The following is a 20,167-nucleotide window of genomic DNA, read 5'->3' as shown; positions in this document are numbered from 1 at the left end:
CTGATGCTGATTCCTGAGCTAAATTCTTGGATTTGTATTTCCCTTGAATATTCCAAAATATCCTGGACTATGGTGGACACACAGACTTTCAATAAATTCTTGAGAATCCATCGCGTTTTTTATGCAGAGAAAAACCAGTATCCTCTTTCTCCTTCCTCTTGTAACTGATAGGCCCCCGCCCGCCCTCCCTAGGCCATCCTGCCGTGCCCTCCGTCCAGTCCCCTTTTCCCCTCCCCAAGCAGGCATTCCCTCATCCCCTGTCATGGACCTTGCACCATCATCCTAACTAGCAACTAAGTCCAGTTTCTCTCCATTACAGTCTGGCAACCCTCCTCTCCCGTGAAACTCCGAAGGGTCATCGTTAGTATTATTCAGACAAATGTCAAGGCCTGCCTTTCAGACTCCTTGTGTCCATGTTTGTGACCCACCTGAACTTTTTCATTGTTTCCCTTCCACCCTTTTCCTATATTTTTGTGGGAAACAGAATACTGTAATGAAAAGATGCCATTAAAAATTATGAAAAATATCCAACATATAGAAATAACATCACTGATTCTGCTGAGAGTGAGCAAAAAAAGAAAAGAAATAACATCAAACATCTGGTCTGTATTCAAATTTCCAAATGTCTCCTGCTATAAATATTTGTTGATTTAGCGTGTTTGAATCAAGATCCAAATAAACTCCACACATTGTAATTGGTTCCCATGTGTCTTAAAGTAATCCATAGGTTCCCTTGGCATCTGGACTTCATCTTAGCCTATGTACCACTTTTTATTGTTGCTGGAGCAAATTAAAGGCCCTTCTCCTAGTGAAATGTGGGGACCCAGCAGTGCTGTTCAGATTTAGAGTGGTGCAATTCTGCATTTGTCATGCCCTTAAATAGCCCAGCTTTTCGGCTTGGAATCAGGAAGTGAAAAGAGCATACAAATACATGTCTCTTTAATTATGTTTTCATTCAGGGGAACGTTGAAGTACTTTATGAAAATTGCTGAGAGAAGCTAGGTTAAAATCTTTACATTTCAGGGAAAGAGAAGGAGGCTGTGCTAAGCTTCAGGCCAATCTGATACAACTGCTCCTTGATTCACCATGAGATTATGTCTGGATAAACTCAATGTGAATTGAAAATATTGCTAAGTCAGAAGTGTGTTTTTGACTTAGGATATTTTCAACTTATAATGGGCTTGTCTGGACATATTCCTGCCATAAGTGGAGGTATATACTGAATGTGTATGGCTTTTGCACCACCATAAAGTTGAAAAATCATAAATTGAACTATCGTAAGTTAGGATCATCTGTATTTGCTTGCTTTGCCATCTTAAATCATTAGTTTTCCTTCTCAGTATACACTTTTCCCTCTTATCACTTCATATTTTCTCTGTAGTCCCAAGACTGGCCTTTCATGCTATTACTCCTCACAGTTTCTGATCAACGTTCTAATGCCAAAGGCTGGCTGACAAATCATCAAGGATGCTGTAGAAGAGGTTTGGGATTAGACAGAAGGTGGGCCCAGAGTTGATCCTATCTATCTCCTTCAGCTCTAGGACTGCACATACATCAAGAAATAAACCTGTTGTTGGGAAAGAACTTGAAAGGCAGATGATGACTCACCATCTTCTAACTATTAGACTACTGTTGGTGAAGAGTCAGCTGAGGGTGGCTTAAAAAAATATTGCACATTGATTTTCCACCCCATTATGTGTCTAAACCCAGAAGTTCTTCTGGTAGATGTGCACACGCTAGCAATATGTAGGCACCTATTGAACACTGACCAATGAGTGCCATCTTGGCTGGGTCTGGTGGCTTACACCTGTAATCCTAGCACTTTGGGAGGCCATGGCGGGAGGATAAGCTGAAGCCAGGAGTTTGAGACCAGCCTGGGCAACATAGTGAGACCTCATCTCTACTAAAAATAGGAAAATTAGCCAGGTGTGTTGGTTGAGTCTTAGCTACTCAGGAAGCTGAGACAGGAAGATCACTTGAGTCTGGTGTTCAAGGTTACAGTGAGCTATGATGGCACCACTGCATTCCAGCCTGGGCAACAGAGTGTGACCCTGCTCTAAAAAAAATAAAAAATAATGGCCAAGTGTGCTGGCTCACGCCTTAATCCCAGCACTTTGGGATGCTGAGGCGGGCGGATCACGAGGTTAGGAGTTCAAGACCATCCTGACCAATATGGTGAAACCCCATCTCTACTAAAAATACAAAAAAATTAGCCAGGCATGATGGCGGGCACCTGTATTCCCAGCTACTCGGGAGGCTGAGGCAGGAGAATTGCTTGAACCCGGGAGGCAGAGGTTGCAGTGAGCCAAGATTGCACCAATGCACTCCAGCCTGAGCGACAGAGTGAGACTCTGTCTCAAAAAATAAATAAATAAATAAATAAATATATAAATAAATAAATAAAATAAAAAATAAAAGGCTGGATGCACTGCCTCATGCCTGTAATTCCAGCACTTTGGGAGGCTGAGGCGGGCGGATAAAGAGGTCAGGAGTTTGAGACCAGCCTGGCCAATATGGTGAAACCCCGTCTCTACTAAAAACACAAAAATTAGCTGGGCCTGGAGGCACGCTCCTGTAGTCCCAGCTACTGGGGAGGCTGAGGCAGAAGAATGGCTTGAACCCGGGAGGCGGAGGTTGCAGTGAATGGAGATTGCGCCACTGCACTCCAGCCTGGGTGACAGAGTGAGACTCTGTCTCAAAAAAAAAAAAATAAATAAATAAATAAAAACAAGTGTTATCTCAGTTACTAAGCAAAACATCTAATATAATTAGGCTACCTCAATTTTTCATTCTGTGTGTGTATTCAACACACAGACAAAATAAACATTCTCAGTAACAGCTTCTAAAGTTTTAGTTTTAACACAGAAACTATGGATTAAATGGGTCTCTGGAATTTCACTTCCCTTTCCTCAGGAAAGGATCTTCTGTTCCTAGTGAAGAAAGCTTTTCTTGCAGTAGAAGCTTCCTCTTTATTTTCATCACAAATACCAGGTGGGCTTTTATCTGGACACATAAATGTAAGATACCTGTTATATGACCCCAAGTTTTGTGGAAAATATGGTGCTTGCAACAGAGGAAATTGTGCTATTTATCATTTATTTTAATAAAAATAGGTATAACTAGGAAGAAAGCTAATTATATGGTAATGTTTCTAATTAGTTTTCAATCCAATACCAAAAAATAAAAATTAGTGACAGATTCACACAGTAACTAGAAAAACACCTAGCATTTTAAGGGTAAATATTTCTAAAATAATTTGCACAGCAAAGTTAGTAACCTTGTTTTTCATCTTTTTTCCTCATATACTGCTTAGAGATGCATCATGGAAGACATCACTGTGGAGTTGTGTACAAATAGTGTAGTGACAGTTTGCAACTCTGTGTTCTCCTAGCAGCTGTATCAATATAGCATTTCATCTCTCCGGGGTATGACAATGATTCTGCTCAGTCTTCAAAGAATATTGTCTTACTTTATTTCTTTCATCCTTGAAAAAATAGCCACCATCTTTCAGAGAAGATCTTTACCCATCATTTAAGATAGTATTTTGGGATTTCAGGGCAGAAAATAATGTGATTAATTAATACCTCTTTTTGGCAAATAAAATATATAAAATGACACGTGCACATTTTACCATTTATGTTGAAAGGTGAAGTCCTGGAATAAAAATCCCCTAAAACACTGGTATAATCATCCTTTTGTAAATATTTGGGGGAAAAAAACCCTAATCCAAGATCAGTATGCATTTTCCTTTTGCAGTGTAAGTTTGTAACTGAATCATCCTCCCTAATCATTTTCTTGGGGTGGGGAGTAGAGGAATGTGAGTCAATAAATTGTAACACTCCATGTACTTATTGAGATTAGTACAGTACTTTTCAAAAATATTTTGGTGATTTGAATACTTACACATTATACTTAGCTTTAAGATAAACACGAACTCTTATTAAAATATTTTCAAAAACTAGCTCTGATCACTGATGGGCAAACGGGGGCAAACAATTTTGTAGAAAAATGAGGTCACTTAGTAACCTTAGGTGACAATGTGTAATTTCGGAAAAATATGTACTTTTCAGCTTTATCTCATGAAAAGTGAAGCAAGAAGATGAGGACAATGAAAAAGTGACCTCAATCTGTTCTTTGTCCACTTTGTTTCATCTGCCATTTCCCAATAAATGTGCAAAATAAACTAGGTTACTCAGAAAAAAAAAAAGAGTATTCAATCTCCTGTATACCTGAGGATAATTTATTCCAGCATATATAAAATCTTACTTCTAGCTAGACTTACTTCCAGAAGACTTAACAAATTTCTCATGTATTTTATTAATTTCAATCATTTTAGTCAATTTTAAATTTCATCTCTTCTTCATAAGTAATGTTTCTTGGAAGTGTAGCATTACAACTATACTACATCCCATACTGCTGATCATTTTAAAACATTCTTTAGATTTTTACTTTTCTTTCCAGTCTTGACTTTCACTTAGGTACAGATGTATTGAATTTATCTGTGGGTGTACAAAAAGTATGGATAATATTTCTAGGTCAGGCACGGTGGCTCACGCCTGTAATCCCAGCACTTTGGGAGGCCGAGGCAGGTGGATCACGAGGTCAGGAGATCGAGACCATCCTGGCTAACATGGTGAAACCCTGTCTCTACTAAAAATACAAAACATTAGCCAGGCATGGTAGCATGTGCCTGTAGTCCCAGCTACTCGAGAGGCTGAGGCAGGAGAATCACTTGAACCCAGGAGGCGGAGGTTGCAGTGAGCTGAGATCGCACCACTGCACTCCAGCCTGGGCAACAGAGTGAGATTCAATCTCAAAAAAAACATTTCTAACAAGTAGCAGACTGAAAACTTAGCATTCAAAGTATTACCTCCATATATTCTGGAAGTAATATTATAGGCCCTATCATGCCACACTATTTTTCAAGGAATTTACTGTTTCTTCAACTGCATGTCTCTGTCCCTTTCTGAATATTCTAATTCACACATAGAGAAGCAGTAATTGCATGGCTCTTTGAACATTGCTGATGTTTCAACTTTTCCTGTCATCAGGGCTACAGTGATCAACTGAGGGCTGAAATCTGTCCAAAACTCAGAGCTTCACGTATTCTCATAGTTACTTAGGTGGCTGTTGCAGTGTTATGTTTCCAGAGTTATCACCAAACAATATGAAATATCATTAATTAATATTGGTCAATGAAGTGTCTAATCTTTTAGAGAAAACACTTCTAAAGTGTTGTATTTAATATTAGGGAGATCAATCCTCTATTTCTTCTTTTTCAAGTATTTAATAATTGAATATTTTGAAAATGAATGCAATGCTTCAGAGGAGTAATATTTTGGGATACTGTAAATTCTCAACATTCCTACAAAATGAAACCAATATAGTCATTCTTCAAATATATGCTGAATTTTGTGGTTTGCAAGTAAATTCTCTTTAAAAGTTTTAGCTGCATATTCCTATTGATTTCTTTGTGGATGACATGAATCTGTATCACTATATCTTTTTAGAAACAGGTACATTGAAAATGAAGATGAAATCTATGCTTACTTTGTAAGTATTGAGCTAGTGAAATATTTGATATATTAAACATAATTCTGTATTTTATTTTGTTGACATTAAACTTTGAATTAATTATACTTCACCTCCTATTCCCTATAGAATGTAATACCTTGAAGTTTTCATGATTAATTTGGTACAAACTAAACAATTTCTTTTGATGCTATTTAGTTACTTGGGCTGGAGTTGATTTATCTGAATTGTTATACTAATTCTTTTTAAATGAAATTATAATATATATGACTGATCCAATGGAAGAACAAAGCATTACTCTTTTGTATGAGCTATACATTTACTGTTGCTATCAAATACAAATATGATTTTCTAAAATATCCTTTGGAAGTAAAATTAATGCCCGTGCGAACAAATTCAATTTAAGCATCTGTTTACTAAAAATTGTAAGTTTACTGAATTTATTAGATGCAATTTTATAGTGGCTGCTGTCAGAATTTCAAAAGCAACTTTCTCTGGCCAGCAAGTTATGGCCTGCTGGTGAGGAATGTGTGGCTTAAGTGGTAATTACCCTCAGTGGCAATAGGAGGTAAAGGGCAAAGATACACACTTATAGCTGATCCAATAAGCTTGAAATGAACATAGGTTCTGAAATGATTTAAGAGGCTTGTTTACACAACAGAATGTATGTTGTTGCATAGCCACAAACTACTTTTTGAGAAAGCTAAGCTCTGGAGAAATAAAAGCATGCTTATTGGACTGCAAAATGTGCAAACACAGTTTGAATATGTGTCCTGCATTTCCCATCCCTGCTTCCATGTGTACCAATGTTCAGGTACTTTGCCATAAACAGTATCTGTCTTATTTGAGAATAAAGCACGATACCTCACAGCCAACTTTTTTCCTCCTTAGCCTTTTATTACCCAAACCTTGGGAAAAAAACTGTTTCAAGCATAGCCCTACTCTTGAGGAGTTCATAGTCTTGTGAAGGGGAAGATAAAAAATAATTAGGGCATAATTAATGTGACCAGCGTAAAACTGCTGTCCATATGAAGCACTGAAACTATGTGTCTGTTTTTTACTCTTTGCCCAAAATGGTTCTTTGAAAAAAGGAGCAGGATAGGTGACAGAATCTTTATTTTTGAAAGACACTGAAAAAGTGTCTTATTCTGAAAAATGGACATACAGTCCCACACGTACTGTCACTGCCTGACCCCTGCCTATCACATGGTAAGCGACATGGCATTTGGGAGGCTTTTTTTTTTTTAAATTCAGGGATCAGTAACTTATTTCAGGATCATTTTAGATTAGAACTTTCACCTGCCACCTGGGCTTTTCATCTTTTAGTGTGTAAATTATTTTTAGTTTTTGGTTCACTAATATTGTCTTGTTAATTATACTGAGCATATAAAACCCTAATACATCTTTTTCTTTTTTTTGCAACAGTCTCGCACTGTCGCCCAAGCTGGAGTGCAGTGGTGTGATCTCAGCTCACTATAACCTCTGCCTCTTGGGTTCAAGTGATTCTCATGTCTCAGCCTCCCGAGTAGCTGGGATTACAGGCGTGTGCCACCACACCCAGCTATTTTTTTTTTTTTTTTTTGTATTTTTAGTAGAGACGGGGTTTTGCCATGTTGTCCAGGCTGGTTTCAAACTCTTGGCCTCAAGTGATCCACCTGCCTCGGCCTCCCGAAGTGTTGGGATTACACATGTGAGCCACCATGCCTGGCCTCCTAATAAAGTTTAAACCCTATGTAGCAAAGAATACAGTATGCTTTTTCTTAGTCTTCTTTTTCTCACTCTTATAATGAACCAACTTACATTCAGAGTCCAGAGCCAGTATTTGTTCATTTGATGTGGGATTCATGATAATTCACAGGTGACATGGCTATCTGGGAGTAATTGTTGGTTGGGATGTTGAAGAAGGATTCCAGGAGTTGCTGAAACAGAAATATCCTCCTGATAAACAGGTTTATAAGAGTTTTATTCTTTTAATAGTACAAACAATCCTTCTTGAAAGATTTCTATTAATATTACCTCTCTTGAAGAGCAGTGTCTGATTTGAATTACCCACTGTGAACTACAGTCTTGTAAGATACCGGGCATTGTATGTATGTATGTATGTATGTATGTATGTATGTATGTAGATGGAGTCTTACTTTGTCACCCAGGCTGAAGTGCAGTGGTGCGATCTCGGCTCACTGTAAGCTCTGCCTCCCAGGTTCGAGCGTTTCTTCTGCTTCAGCCTCCCCAGTAGCTGAGATTACAGTCACACGCCACCACGCCCGAGTAACTTCTGTATTTTTAGAAGAGACAGGGTTTCAATATATTGGCCAGGTTGGTCTCGAACTCCTGACCTCAAGTGATCTGCCTACCTCGGCCTCCCAAGTGCTGGGATTACAGGCGTGAGCCAACGTGCCTGGCCTACCCGGGCATTTTAAATAAATTTAGGCCACACTAGGTTATGAGTAGAAGCTATTTGGGGCTGGGTGCAGTGGCTCATGCCTGTAGTCCAGCACTCTGGGAAGCTGAGGCCGGACTGCTTGAAGCCAGGAGTTTGAGACCAGCCTGGGCAACATAGCAAGACCTTATCACTAATAAAAAATTAGCCAGGCCTGGTGGTGTGCACCTAATGTTTCAGCTACTTAAAAGGCTGAGGTGAGAGGATTTCTTCAGCCCAGGAGTTTTTAGGCTGCAGTGAGCTATGATTGAGCTACTTGCACTCCATCCTGGGTGACAAAGCAACAGCCTCAAACAACGACAACAACAAACTCAGTGATTTGGTTGCAAATACCATATATGTAATAGTAAATGTCTAAATGTTAGCTTAAACTAATTTATATAGGTCTTTTTTTGTTGGAATAAATAAAGCATTTGCTTTCATTTTGTAATGCAGATAATCATATAGTAACTCCCACATTTGATCTCATAATTCATGCTTTTATTTTTATAGGCTATAAGAACTCCTTACTATTAAATTCTTATCGACAAATCTGACAGAGTTGAGATATCCTTAGCCCATATTCCTGAGAAGGAATATTACAAAACAACAATTATAGGATGAGGTACAGCATCTTGAGTTACAAATTATTTTTCTAAGTCCTATTTGTTTACACTGAACTCAAATTGACCGTCAAATAAGAATACTGATAAAAGTACATTGCCACTATAAAAAATGTAATTTTTAGTATGTAATTGAATGGAATCCTAAAATTCATTATGAATTATCAGTAATATATGAAATCTTATTTTAATAGCATTTCCTTTTAATAGCACTTCCATTTAGAATACAGTGGGTCTGTTTCAAATATCCTATTTAGAATTTTTGTTTGTCTTTCAGAAAACAGAAATTATAACTTCCTACTTTCTGGAAAGATTTTTTTTTTTTTAAACAGAGTTCAAAAGAAGGAAATTCTAACAGGATTAAGTTTAGGATAGGTTTATTCTAGTAGGCTTTGTGGCACAGGTCCCCTAAATAATTCATCATAAGATTCCAGTGTATGCCATGTATCAAGAAATTAAATTGCTATCAACTGACAACTAAATTTGATACCCTTTAGTATACAGAATACTACACATAAGTCTTTCCAATCTTTGAATGATTTCTTCCCTAAGCTCTTCTATAGAAAAATGTAGGATTGTATACTTTACAGGATTTGTTTTGTTTTTTTTGGAGACAACATCTTTAAAAGTTCCTGGAAATTCTAAAAAGTGCCTACTAACTTAAAAAAAAATTGTCTTTAGGTATTTCATGCTAAGTTGGAAGCTTCTTTATCAAATATGATGCAACCAAATACAGCATGAACCCATAGCTAAAAAAAAAAAAAAAAACTACCCATGTGATTAAATTTTTGTTGAGAACCAACAATTTTTTTCTTGATGCACAACCTCATTCTACTTTTCTGTACAACTGGATAGTAACTTCTTTTTGGTAATAAAAATTCAACATATGTTACATTGGTTTTCTGACAACTTTATTTTCAATATGGCTATTTAAAAATTCTTCCTAATGGAGGATTTGGAAAAGCCAACTTTTAATTGAGCCAACAATAATCAAACAATGCAGCTGATATATCAGCTACTATTTTCAGAGTGACCGCTATGTGCTAGCAATTGTTCTCATGATCATATATTTATCAACTTTAATCCTTATAATAACACTGCAAGGTTAAGTACTATTAGTCTCTTTCATTTGTAAGGACAAAGGAAGATTAAAGAGATTAAAGTAACTTGCCTTTTATCCAGCTAGTAAATTTTCCCAGCAAATATTTGAGAGCATACTTGGTATTGGCCCTGAGACTACCTCTGGGGCTGGGAACACAACTGTGAACAAGACAGACAAGATCTCCACTTTCAAGGAGCTTACATTCCAGTAGTAAGGTCAGGATTTGGATATAATGGTGTTGAACTCAAACTCTTCTTAGCTTCTACTCTTCCCCTACAGCAACACTCCAATAAGACGAATAAAATTGTTTCAGGGCCACTTTAAAAAGTGGGTGAAGATGGACACTATATACTGGAATATGTTGTAAGAAAGTAATGTTGGTATATAAACATCCAGATTTATCAATGGAAAAACTCTATGACCTAGATGTATAGAGAATGGAAAGCCTATGCTGCATAACAGACATGGCTTATGATTGCCTGTAGATAACATGTAATTCTTACTGTAGATAGCAGTAATACATACTTGCTGTTAACTTTCAAATGGCCTTAAGAATCATTATTATTTCTCAGTGTTTGACCTTGGTCTGTTCAGCAAGGTAGTCTCAAGCCATTTGTGGCCTTCAAGTACTTGAAATATGGCTAGTGTGACTGAGGAACTAAATTTTAAATTTTATTTAATTTTAACTAATTTAAAAACTGATACTTGATCCAGTTACAAGATTTTTTAGGCATGCTAGAACAACCTGGGTATGTGAATCTCTTTTTTTCAACTGTACATTTTAGGAAATTTAAATACAGATAAAATATTTCTGATGAAAATTTAATATGTGAATTGAGATGTGCTATAATGTAAAAATATACACTGAATTTTGAAGATAAAACAAACATCTCATTAATTTAAAAAATACTGATTACATGCTGAAATAATATTTTTGATATATTTGGTTAAATAAAATGTTACTAAAATTAGTTTCAACTGTTTCTTTTTTAAAGTTTTATTTTTAAAAATGTGTGTACAGGGCCAGATGCAGTGGCTCACGCCTGTAATCCCAGCTACTTGGGAGGCCGAGGCAGGAGAATCGCTTAAATTCAGGAGGCAGAGGTTGCAGCGAGCTGAGATCGTACCACTGCACTCCAGCTTGGGCGACAGAGAAAGACTCCATCTCGAAAAAGAAAAATAAAAAAACATGTGCACTAGGAAATTTTAAATTACACATATCGTTTGCTTTGTATTTGTATCACTCTAAGGAGCCCTGTTGGAGTCCGATCCAAACATTAACTCTTTTGGTTTTGGCATCAAAACATTTTCCTATTATACCTCATTATTCTTTTGTAAAAAGCTATGAATTATTTATCACTATTTCTATTCATGTTGTGAAGTTGTTAAGGTTGGGGTTGTTATCTGCATCTTACCAAAATGGTCTCTGGTCCTAGTAAAGAAACTGTTAGATGTGAGATAGCCCTCAATAGACTTCACCTTCCTAAACATATTGCTGGGTGTGGCAAGCATGAAAGACCTTGGCTGTTCTTTACCCGGGCCATTTCTCAGTATTGAGTTTTGAGTGAGCATCTATAAGGGATGAGGCAAAGAGCAGGTTTTCTTCTGTTCATGGATAAAAAGCAGTGAATCCTCCAAGATCAGTATTCTTTACCTACAACAAAAGCCCGCTGTATATGTAGCCATATTGCATATGGCCATATCATTTTGCCCCCATGGGACCTGGGACAAGGGGAAGCAATGAGAACGTGCTGATGCTCACGCTCCTTGTTGTGCCATGAGTAATAGTCCTTTGTTTCTGTCTGGGAATCTCAAGTCTTCTGTTAGCATCCATGAAAAAGTAATAGGGTAACTACTTAGCTTCTAACTAAAGTAAAATTAAATATCAGACCTGACAGGATGCACTTAAAATTATGTATTTATACTCATTTTTAGTTGTGGAAAATTATTAGGTTTGATGGGATATAGGAATTCTTTTCCATAAAAATTTTGTCTTCCAATTTAAAAAATTTAGCTAACTTATTGAAGCCTAGTTTTTACATAAAATTTGGTTTTATATAAAAATGTGGCTGAGAAAATGTTAGCTTAAATATCTTTAAAAATTATGAAATGCAAGGGTCAATATCTGTCTTTATAATAGAAATATTACACATGTGCTTGTATGAACTGTCAGTATATAAGTATGTACATAATACATTTATTATCCAAGAGTGTTTTTCAGAGTAGTCTTTTAAAAATAGAAAGTGAACATAAGTATTCTGTGGGACTATATTCAAAGATTTATAGATTTTGGAAAGAAATAGCTTATCTCCTATACAATATATATATATATATTCAGGACAAAAGTAAACATTATAAAAAGTATAAAAATAGGTAAAAAGATACAAGTACAATATAATTTGTTTGGAATTTCAAAGGTGCTTTTTTCTCTTCTCTTTTCCCTTTACCTCAAAAGTTATAAATACTTTTGAAGCAGCATGTATTGTTGCACTTTTGATTTTTTGTTGTACAGTTAATGAACTTGAGAGTCTGGATGACTGGTGATCATCTATTTGGCCTTCCCATTCTTTTGTTTCTTCTTCTTTGATTAGTAAAGGTTTTCCTAAGGTTTGGCCAACAAGGTTACAGACTTCTTGAGCTTTGCGCCACGCATTCTCAACAGCAACAAGACAGGCTTGCCGTCTTAGGAATTAAATGGAGAGATTATTAATATGACACTCAATGAAATGTAGCACTGGATAGTTTTGTTTAAAGAATATCTTAGTTAAAGATGTGCTTAAACTTACCGAAGATTCTCAACAGAACCTGGAGTATGATAGAACTGGGGTGGGCTGATGACAACAGAGCTATCTAGCTTTTCAACAAGAAAGTTACAAATATTTTGCATTTTTCCAAATTCAGTAAATGTAATGCAGACCTGTAAATGAAATGACACGATATTATTTTCATGTCTGATGTACTGTTTCAAGATTTTCTCTACATGTAAGTAAAAAAAGTATAGCCAGACTATGAGGTCATTTTATAGTATGTAACAGATTTTTAAAAGCCTATTTGATACTTATAACTAAATTATTTTGTTCTTTAAGATTTTTGCTTTTGAATTTTCAAATTTATCTAATATTGTCTTGAATATTAAAAAACTTATATTTTAAACCAGGGATTTTTAAATGAAATTGAAGGAGTTTCCCTTAAACCTTATTACTTGGCTAAATTTTAATCCTGATAACTAGCATGATTCCTTTGTCTAATCAATGCCCTTAGCTTCCTGATTAGTAGTAATTATGCCATACTTCACTAATATCATTGAGAAATGTTTCTTCTTCCAATAGTTCTGTTCAGATCTATATGTGGAAGCTAATGTATTTCACTCTGTCTTCTGCCTTTAAATATGTGGAAGCAGTCCTTATATTCGGCAATACTTTAAAACCGGTCTGTTAAGTCTTCAATGAAGGGAACTAAACCTTGTCTTTTTTTTTTTTTTTTTTAAGAGAGACAAGATCTTGCTACGTTGCCCAGGCTGGAGTGCACTGGCATTATCATAGCTCACTGCAGCCTCAAACTCCTGGGTTCAAGCGATCCTCCTACCTCAGCCTTCCAAGTAGGAAGGGCTACAGGCATGCACCACCATGCCCAGCTAATTAAAAAAAATTTTTTTGTAGAGGTGGAGTCTCACTATGTTCCCCAAGCTGGTCTCAAACTCCTGGCCTCAAGCAATCCTCCCACCTTAGCGGTTGTAGACATGAGACACCACACGCAGCCTAAACCTTTTCTTCTAAAGAACCCTTAACACAAGGTCAATATGCAAAACAAAATACAGATACTACAGAATAAGCTGGAGTAGCAAAGAGAGACATAAGATAACCTCACCTTATACAATGCAGAACATCTGTCTTTAATCATAATTTTTTTTTTTTTTTTTTAGCCAGGGTCTCTTTCTGTTTTCCTGGCTGGAGTGCAGTGGTGTGATCACGGGCTCACTGCAGCCTCAACCCCTGGGTTCAGATGATCCTCCTGCCTCAGCCCCCTGAGTAGCTGGGACTACCGGAACGTGCCACCATGCCTAGTGAATTCTATCACTTTTGAAAAAGGTATAGAACTTTGTAACCACCATAACAAAAATTTAGACCTGTTCCAACACCCCTAAAAATTCTCTCAGGTAACTCCTTTATCAGTTCCTTCCCCAGTTCCTAAACCCTGGCAACTACTGATACATTCTCCACTGTTAAAGAGTTGCCTTTTTCAGAATGCCATATAAATGGAAGCATATAGAATGTACTCTTTGAGACTACTTCTTTCATTTAGCATAATGTATTTGCAATTCATCCACATTGTTGCATAATATTTTTGTTCCTTTTATGCTGAATAGTATTCGTTACATGATCTAATCACAGGTTGTTTTTTTTTTTTTTTTCCATTTAGGTTGCTTACAGTTTGGGGCTATTATAAATAAAGATGCTGCTTTTTCAAAGTAGTTCTAGATCCTTTGTATTTCCAAATGTATTTTGTAATCGATTTTTGTCAGTTTCTATTTTTTGAAAAGCTGGCTGAGATTTTGATTAGGATTGTATAGATTAATTTAGGGAGAACTGATATCTGGAATAGTGAATCTTCCAAACCATGAACAAGAAGTGTTTCTCCATTTATTTAGGTCCTCTTTAATTTCTCTCAGGAATGCTTTGCAGTGTTTAGCACACAGGTTTTTCACATCTTTATAACAGATTTATCCCTATGTATTTTAAATTTTTTGATGTTTACTAGTTCTAATAGCTTTTTTGTAGATTCTATCAGATTTTCTACAATGGTCATGTTGTCCATGAATTAAGATAGTTGCCCTTCTTCCTTTCCACTCTGGATGTCTTTTATTCTTTTTCAAGTACAATGGTGAAAGAAGACATGAATGAAGACATCTTTGATTTGCACCTGATCGTAGGCACAAAGCATTCAGTGTTTCACCATTAAGTATGACAGCTGTAGGTTTTCATGGATTCCTCTTATCAGTTTGAGGAAAATCTCAACTGTTCTTATTTTACTGATAATTTTTCCTAGGAATAAATAATGGACTTTGTTAAGTGCTTCTTCTGTATCTATTGAGATAATCATGTGATTTTTTTCAGTTTATTAATGTAGTGAATTAGATTGACTAATTTCTGAATGTTAACCAACCTGGGATACACACTTGGTCATTATGTATTAATATTATTCTTTATACCTGCATGTAAAGGATACATGTGTGTGTGTCCATGTGTGTAAGCATGTATGTGTATAAATCATTAAATTTGGCTAAAATTTAGTTTATAATTTTTGCACTTTTATGATGGATATTGGTCTGTAATTTTCTTTGCTTGTAATGGTATTTTTCTGGTTATCTTCTGACCTCAAAGAATGAGCTAGGAAATATTTCTTCCTTTTCAGTTTTCTGGAAAAATTTGTATAGAATTGGCATGATTTCTTCCTTATACACTTTCTAGTTTCCTTTTCGATTTCTTCTTTGACACATGGGTTACTGAAAAGTATGTTTTAAAATTCAGCATATTTGGGGGATTTTCCTGAGGCCCTTCTATTACTGGTTTTTAACTTAATTACACTGTGGTCAGTGAACTTTGTATGATTCAAATACTTTTTTTTTTTTTTGAGATGGAGTCTTGCTCAGCTGCCCAGGCTGGAGTGCAATGCAATGGCACGATCTCGGCTCACTGCAACCTCTACCTCCCGGGTTCAAGCGATTCTCCTGTCTTAGCCTGCTGAGTAGCTGGGATTACAGGTGTGCACCACCATGCCCAGCTAATTTTTGTATTTTTGTAGAGATGGGGTTTCACCATGTTGGCCAGGCTGGTCTTGAACTCCTGACCTCAGGTGATCTGCCCGCCTCAGCTTCCTAAAGTGCTGGGATTACAGGTGTGAGCCACTGCACCCGGCCAAATACTTTTATATGACACAGAATATGGTCTACCTTGGCAAATGTTCAATGTGCACTTGAAAGGAATGTGTAGGCTGCTGTTTTTGGAGTGTTCTATATATGTCAAGCAGGTCAAATTGGTTGACAGTGTGATTCAAATCTGTTATATTCTTACTGATTTTCTGTCTATGGTCTTATCAACTATTGAAAAGGGGGGTATTGAAATCTTCTACAAAAGTTGTAGACTTATTTATTTTTCCTTGTAGTTATATCATTTTTCCCTGAAGTATTTTGAAGCTTTATTATATGTATAAATATTTAGTGCTGTATGTCCTCTTGATTAATTGACTTTTATCATTATGAAATGACTGTCTTTATCTTTGATAGTCTTTGCTCTGAAATCTACTTTGATTACTATAGCCACTCCAGCTTTCTTTTCATTTACGTTAGCATGACATATCTTTCTCCATCCCATTACTTTTAACCAACATATGTCTTCATATTTAAAGTACACTTCTCTCAGGCAGCATGTAAGTGGAGTTAACTTAAAATACCTGTATTTTAATGAAGGTATGTGGACCATTTACATTTAACGTGATTATTGACATGGGTAAATTTAAACCTGTGGTCTTGTTATTTCCCTTTTACTCATTTTCTGTTTTCTTTTTGATATTTTTATTATATTATTTCATAGCTTTCATTGACTTATTAGCCGTAACTCCATTATTTTAGTGTTTGCTTTAGGATTTACAGAATACATGTTTAAGTTATTACAATCTACCATCAAGAGCTAGCATACCATTTCACATACAAGAAGTTTATAACACTGTACTTCTGTTCTTCCCTTCTTGACCTTTGTGCTATTGTTGTTATATAATTTATTTTTACATATGTTATAATCCCTGTAGTTCATCATTATCATTTATTTAGTCAGTTATCTTTTTTTTGAGACAGAGTCTCGCTCTGTCGCCCAGGCTGGAGTACAGTGACGTGATCTCGGCTCACTGCAACCTCCGCCTCCTGGGTTCAAGCGATTCTCCTGCCTCAGCCTCCTGAGTAGCTGGGACTACAGGCGTGAGCCACCATGCCTGGCTGATTTCTGCATTTTTTAGTAGAGACAGGGTTTCGCCATGTTGGCCAGGCTGGTTTTGAACTGACGTCAGGTGATCCACCCACCTCGGCCTCCCAAAGTGCTGGGATTACAGGTGTGAGCCACTGCACCCAGCATAGTCAGTTATCTTTTATATAAATATAGAGATTTCTAAAGAGATTTATATTAAGAAAAACCCGCGTAGTTACCATTTTCAGTACTCTTCAGTCCTTTGTATAAATTCCTATTTCTTTCTGGCATCATTCTTTTCTGCTTAAATGATGTCATTTAAATTTCTCGTAGTGTAGGTCTACAGGTAATGAATTATTTCAGCTTACTGGAAAGGTCTTTAATTGGTCTTTGTTTTTCAGCACTACTTTTGCTGGATATATTAATAGAAACTCTTTGTTGAGATATATATATATATATACACACACACACACACACACACACACACACACACACATATATATACACCTTTTAGTTTTAAAGATGTGGCACAACTGTCTCCTTGCTTGCATTGTTTTCAACAAGAAATCTGTTGTCTTACCTTTGTTCCTTTGTAGATAATATGTCTTTTTTCCCCTCCTCTGGCTGTTTTAAGATTTATCACTGGTTTTGAGCAATGTGATTATAATGTGTACTGGTGTATTTTTTTTTTTCAATTTCTTGTGCTTAGGGTTAGTTGAACTTTTTGACTCCATGGGTTTATAATTCTCATCAAGTTTGGAGATTTTTGGGTCATAATTTTTCCAAGTATTTTTCTTGTTCCCCACTTTCCTCTGCATTGGGACTTCAATTATATGTATAATAGGCTATTTGATGTTGTCCTACATTTTATTAACTCGTTTTTACATCTTTCTTTTCTGTGTTTCATTATGGATAGTTTTTATTGCTACATTTTCAGGTTCACTAAGCACATCTTGTGTAAGGTCTAATTTGCTGTTAATCCTATTCAGTGTATTTATTATCTCATACACTGTAGTTTTCATCTTTGGAAATTCAATTTGTTTTTTGTTTTTAATATCTTGCACATCCCTCCTTAACTTTTGAGCATGTGAACTACAGCCAAAATAACTTTTAATGACTATGTCTTTTAATTCTAACATCTGTGTCACTCCTGAGTTGGTTTGGAATTGATTTTTCTCCTTATTATGAGCTTTACTTCTCTGCTATTTTATAGACTAGAAATACAGGTAAACCGAATTAAGATAAAATTTCATATAAATAAATGTAAAATCCCACAGTTCATACTGAAATAGCAGTAACAAAGTATAAGATGAAAAAAAATATGATTTAAAGGTAGCACATGAGAAAGACACTTTTATTGTTTATAATTATTATGACTATAAGCTGAATTGAGGGAACAATATGATGCAAATGCCAAAAAGTTAATTCAGTCTTGCATGTGTTATTAGAAATAAATATTCTAGAATAAGGGAGATAATCAACTTTCTCTAGTTTGGACTGGCCAAATCATAAGTAGAACAATATAGCTATAGATGGTTTTGAATGAAACTGGCTAACTAAAGAAAGAGTTTGTTACATAAGAAATGGCCAAACAGGGTTCTTACCCTGGAAAAGAAAAAAAAAGTAGCATCAATATGAAAATGAACTTCAAGTATATATTTTAAGGAAGAAGTATTTACCTTGTTTTGTTTCTTCTTACAGAGGTACACTAATAGATGGCTACTAGTGAGTCAATTTTGGCTTAATGTTCAAAGATTCTCTATTGATCAGATGTCTGAAAACGGAATGAGTCTTATATATTCATGCCTATATATGTATAAAATATTTCACAATAAAAATAAATAAAAAAGATTGGATGGAATAATATATGGAAAATGCTTAACACATAGCAGGCATGCAAGGAAAAGGAGAGGGAAAGAAGGAGGAGAAAACTATATGAGTAGTTATACTACTACTTTTGCTTCCTGATACACAATATTGAATACCTATTATACCCCAGGATTAAAAAATTCCTCTAGGCTGGGCACGGTGGCTCACGCCTGTAATCCCAACACTTTGGGAGGCAGAGGCAGGCGGATCGCCTGAGGCCAGGAGTTCGAGACCAGCCTGGCCAACATGGTGAAAACCCGGTTCTACTAAAATTACAAAAATTAGCCAGGTGTGGTGGCAGGAGCCTGTAATCCCAGCTACTCAGGAGGCTGAGGCAGGAGAATCACTTGAACCTGGGAGACGGAGGTTGCAGTGAGCCAAGATCACGCCATTGCACTCCAGCCTGGGTGACAAGAGTGAGACTTCGTCTCAAAAAAAAAAAAAAAAATTCCTCTAAACACTAAGGTTATAACATGAAAATAACATAAAGAGTGGAAAGAGTACTGGTATAGGAATCACAAAGCTAGGATTTTAATCCAACCCTCCTTCCCACATCCATTCATTCACCTACCATTAAAGTCATCACTTAGAACCTTTTTTAAAATTAAATCAACAGTCAGTGTTTGTACTATTATGATTGTTTACAGCTGAACAATATAGTGTACTATGATTGCATTTCTTTTCTTCTAGTCTTCATTGAATTCCTGGGAGTTAATAATCAGTTCATTTTTATTTGTTTGCTTTCTTAGTTGTACATGTCCTTCAAACCCTCTGACAAAAGCTATAAAACTCAAATAAATAGGTCAAATTAATTGGGTAATCTATGAGTTCCTTTATTTTTTTTCTTGGAGGCATTTTACCGAAGCCCTTAGTCCTCCTGTCTCCTGAATCTGGGGACATTCCTTTGCCATTACCTGGGAACTCCTGTTTTTCTCTTTCTTGGTTTGCTTCCTCACGTATGGTAGGGAAATGTTTTGAGACCTTGTATGCAGGAGTGATGTTTCACATTTTTAACATCTTTCAGAAGGCATTAATCCATCAGATCCTGGCCAAATAAAGAACAGTGTGACACTTCTGGTCAGCCCTGTCTGCTTGTCCTTGTATTACCTTCTCCTTCATTGTTTTTTGGCCAGGTAAGGATTTCTAGATTAGACATTGTTTTCTCTCAGAATTGGAAGATGTTGCTGTCTTGCTTTTCAGTTTCTAGCTTCCAGTGTTGACACTGAGAGGTCCAATTGCTGTTCAGATTTCTGACCCTTGGTTTGTGAACTATTTTTCTTTCTCTAGAACTTTTGGAGTCCTTTTATTCCTGGGGTTCTAACATTTCCAATATGCTTTGATGAGTTTGTTGTTGTTGTTGTTCATTGTGCTGGGCACCCACTGGGTCCACTGAATATGGAAATTCAAATCTTGCATTTTAGTAAATTTTGGATAAATTTTTTTGATTATTTTATTCTCTTTCACTCTGTGCTCTCTTTTTGGACTTTTTTTTTTTTTTTAACTTAAAGTTCTGGGATACATGTGCAGAACGTGCGGGTTTGTTACATACACATGCCCTGGTGGTTTGCTGCATCCATCAACCTGTCATCTACATTAGGTATTTCTCCTAATGCTATCCCTCCCCTAGCCCCCCACCCCCTGACAGGCCCTGGTATGTGATGTTCCC

At 36.3% G+C, this 20,167-nt stretch overlaps 1 protein-coding gene across 4 annotated transcripts in view; it reads right to left on the bottom strand.

Moving 5' to 3' along the window:
* Positions 1-218: 218 nt before the first annotated feature.
* The window catches only part of IRAK1BP1 (interleukin 1 receptor associated kinase 1 binding protein 1), a 44,759-nt gene continuing 24,810 nt past the window's right edge, over positions 219-20,167 (bottom strand). Inside the window, exons 3-6 of one of the 4 annotated variants that reach the window (XR_008625664.2) lie at positions 12,463-12,593; positions 12,124-12,358; positions 7,671-7,807; positions 219-7,451 (exon numbers count right to left, since the gene is read on the bottom strand). Coding sequence is in view for 3 of the 4 variants with exons in the window: in XM_055113906.2 (XP_054969881.2) it covers positions 7,359-7,451; positions 12,124-12,358; positions 12,463-12,593 (459 nt within the window). In the remaining variant the exon portion in view is untranslated. Of the gene's footprint in view, positions 7,808-8,430; positions 12,359-12,462; positions 12,594-20,167 lie in introns of those variants that run through there. The other 3 variants (XM_055113906.2, XM_055113907.2, XM_003805817.6) reach the window with 3 other exon arrangements.

Source organism: Pan paniscus, chromosome 5 (genome assembly GCF_029289425.2).
Source record: "Pan paniscus chromosome 5, NHGRI_mPanPan1-v2.0_pri, whole genome shotgun sequence".
Lineage (NCBI taxonomy): Eukaryota > Metazoa > Chordata > Mammalia > Primates > Hominidae > Pan > Pan paniscus.
This window is presented reverse-complemented; position numbering and strand designations above follow the sequence as displayed.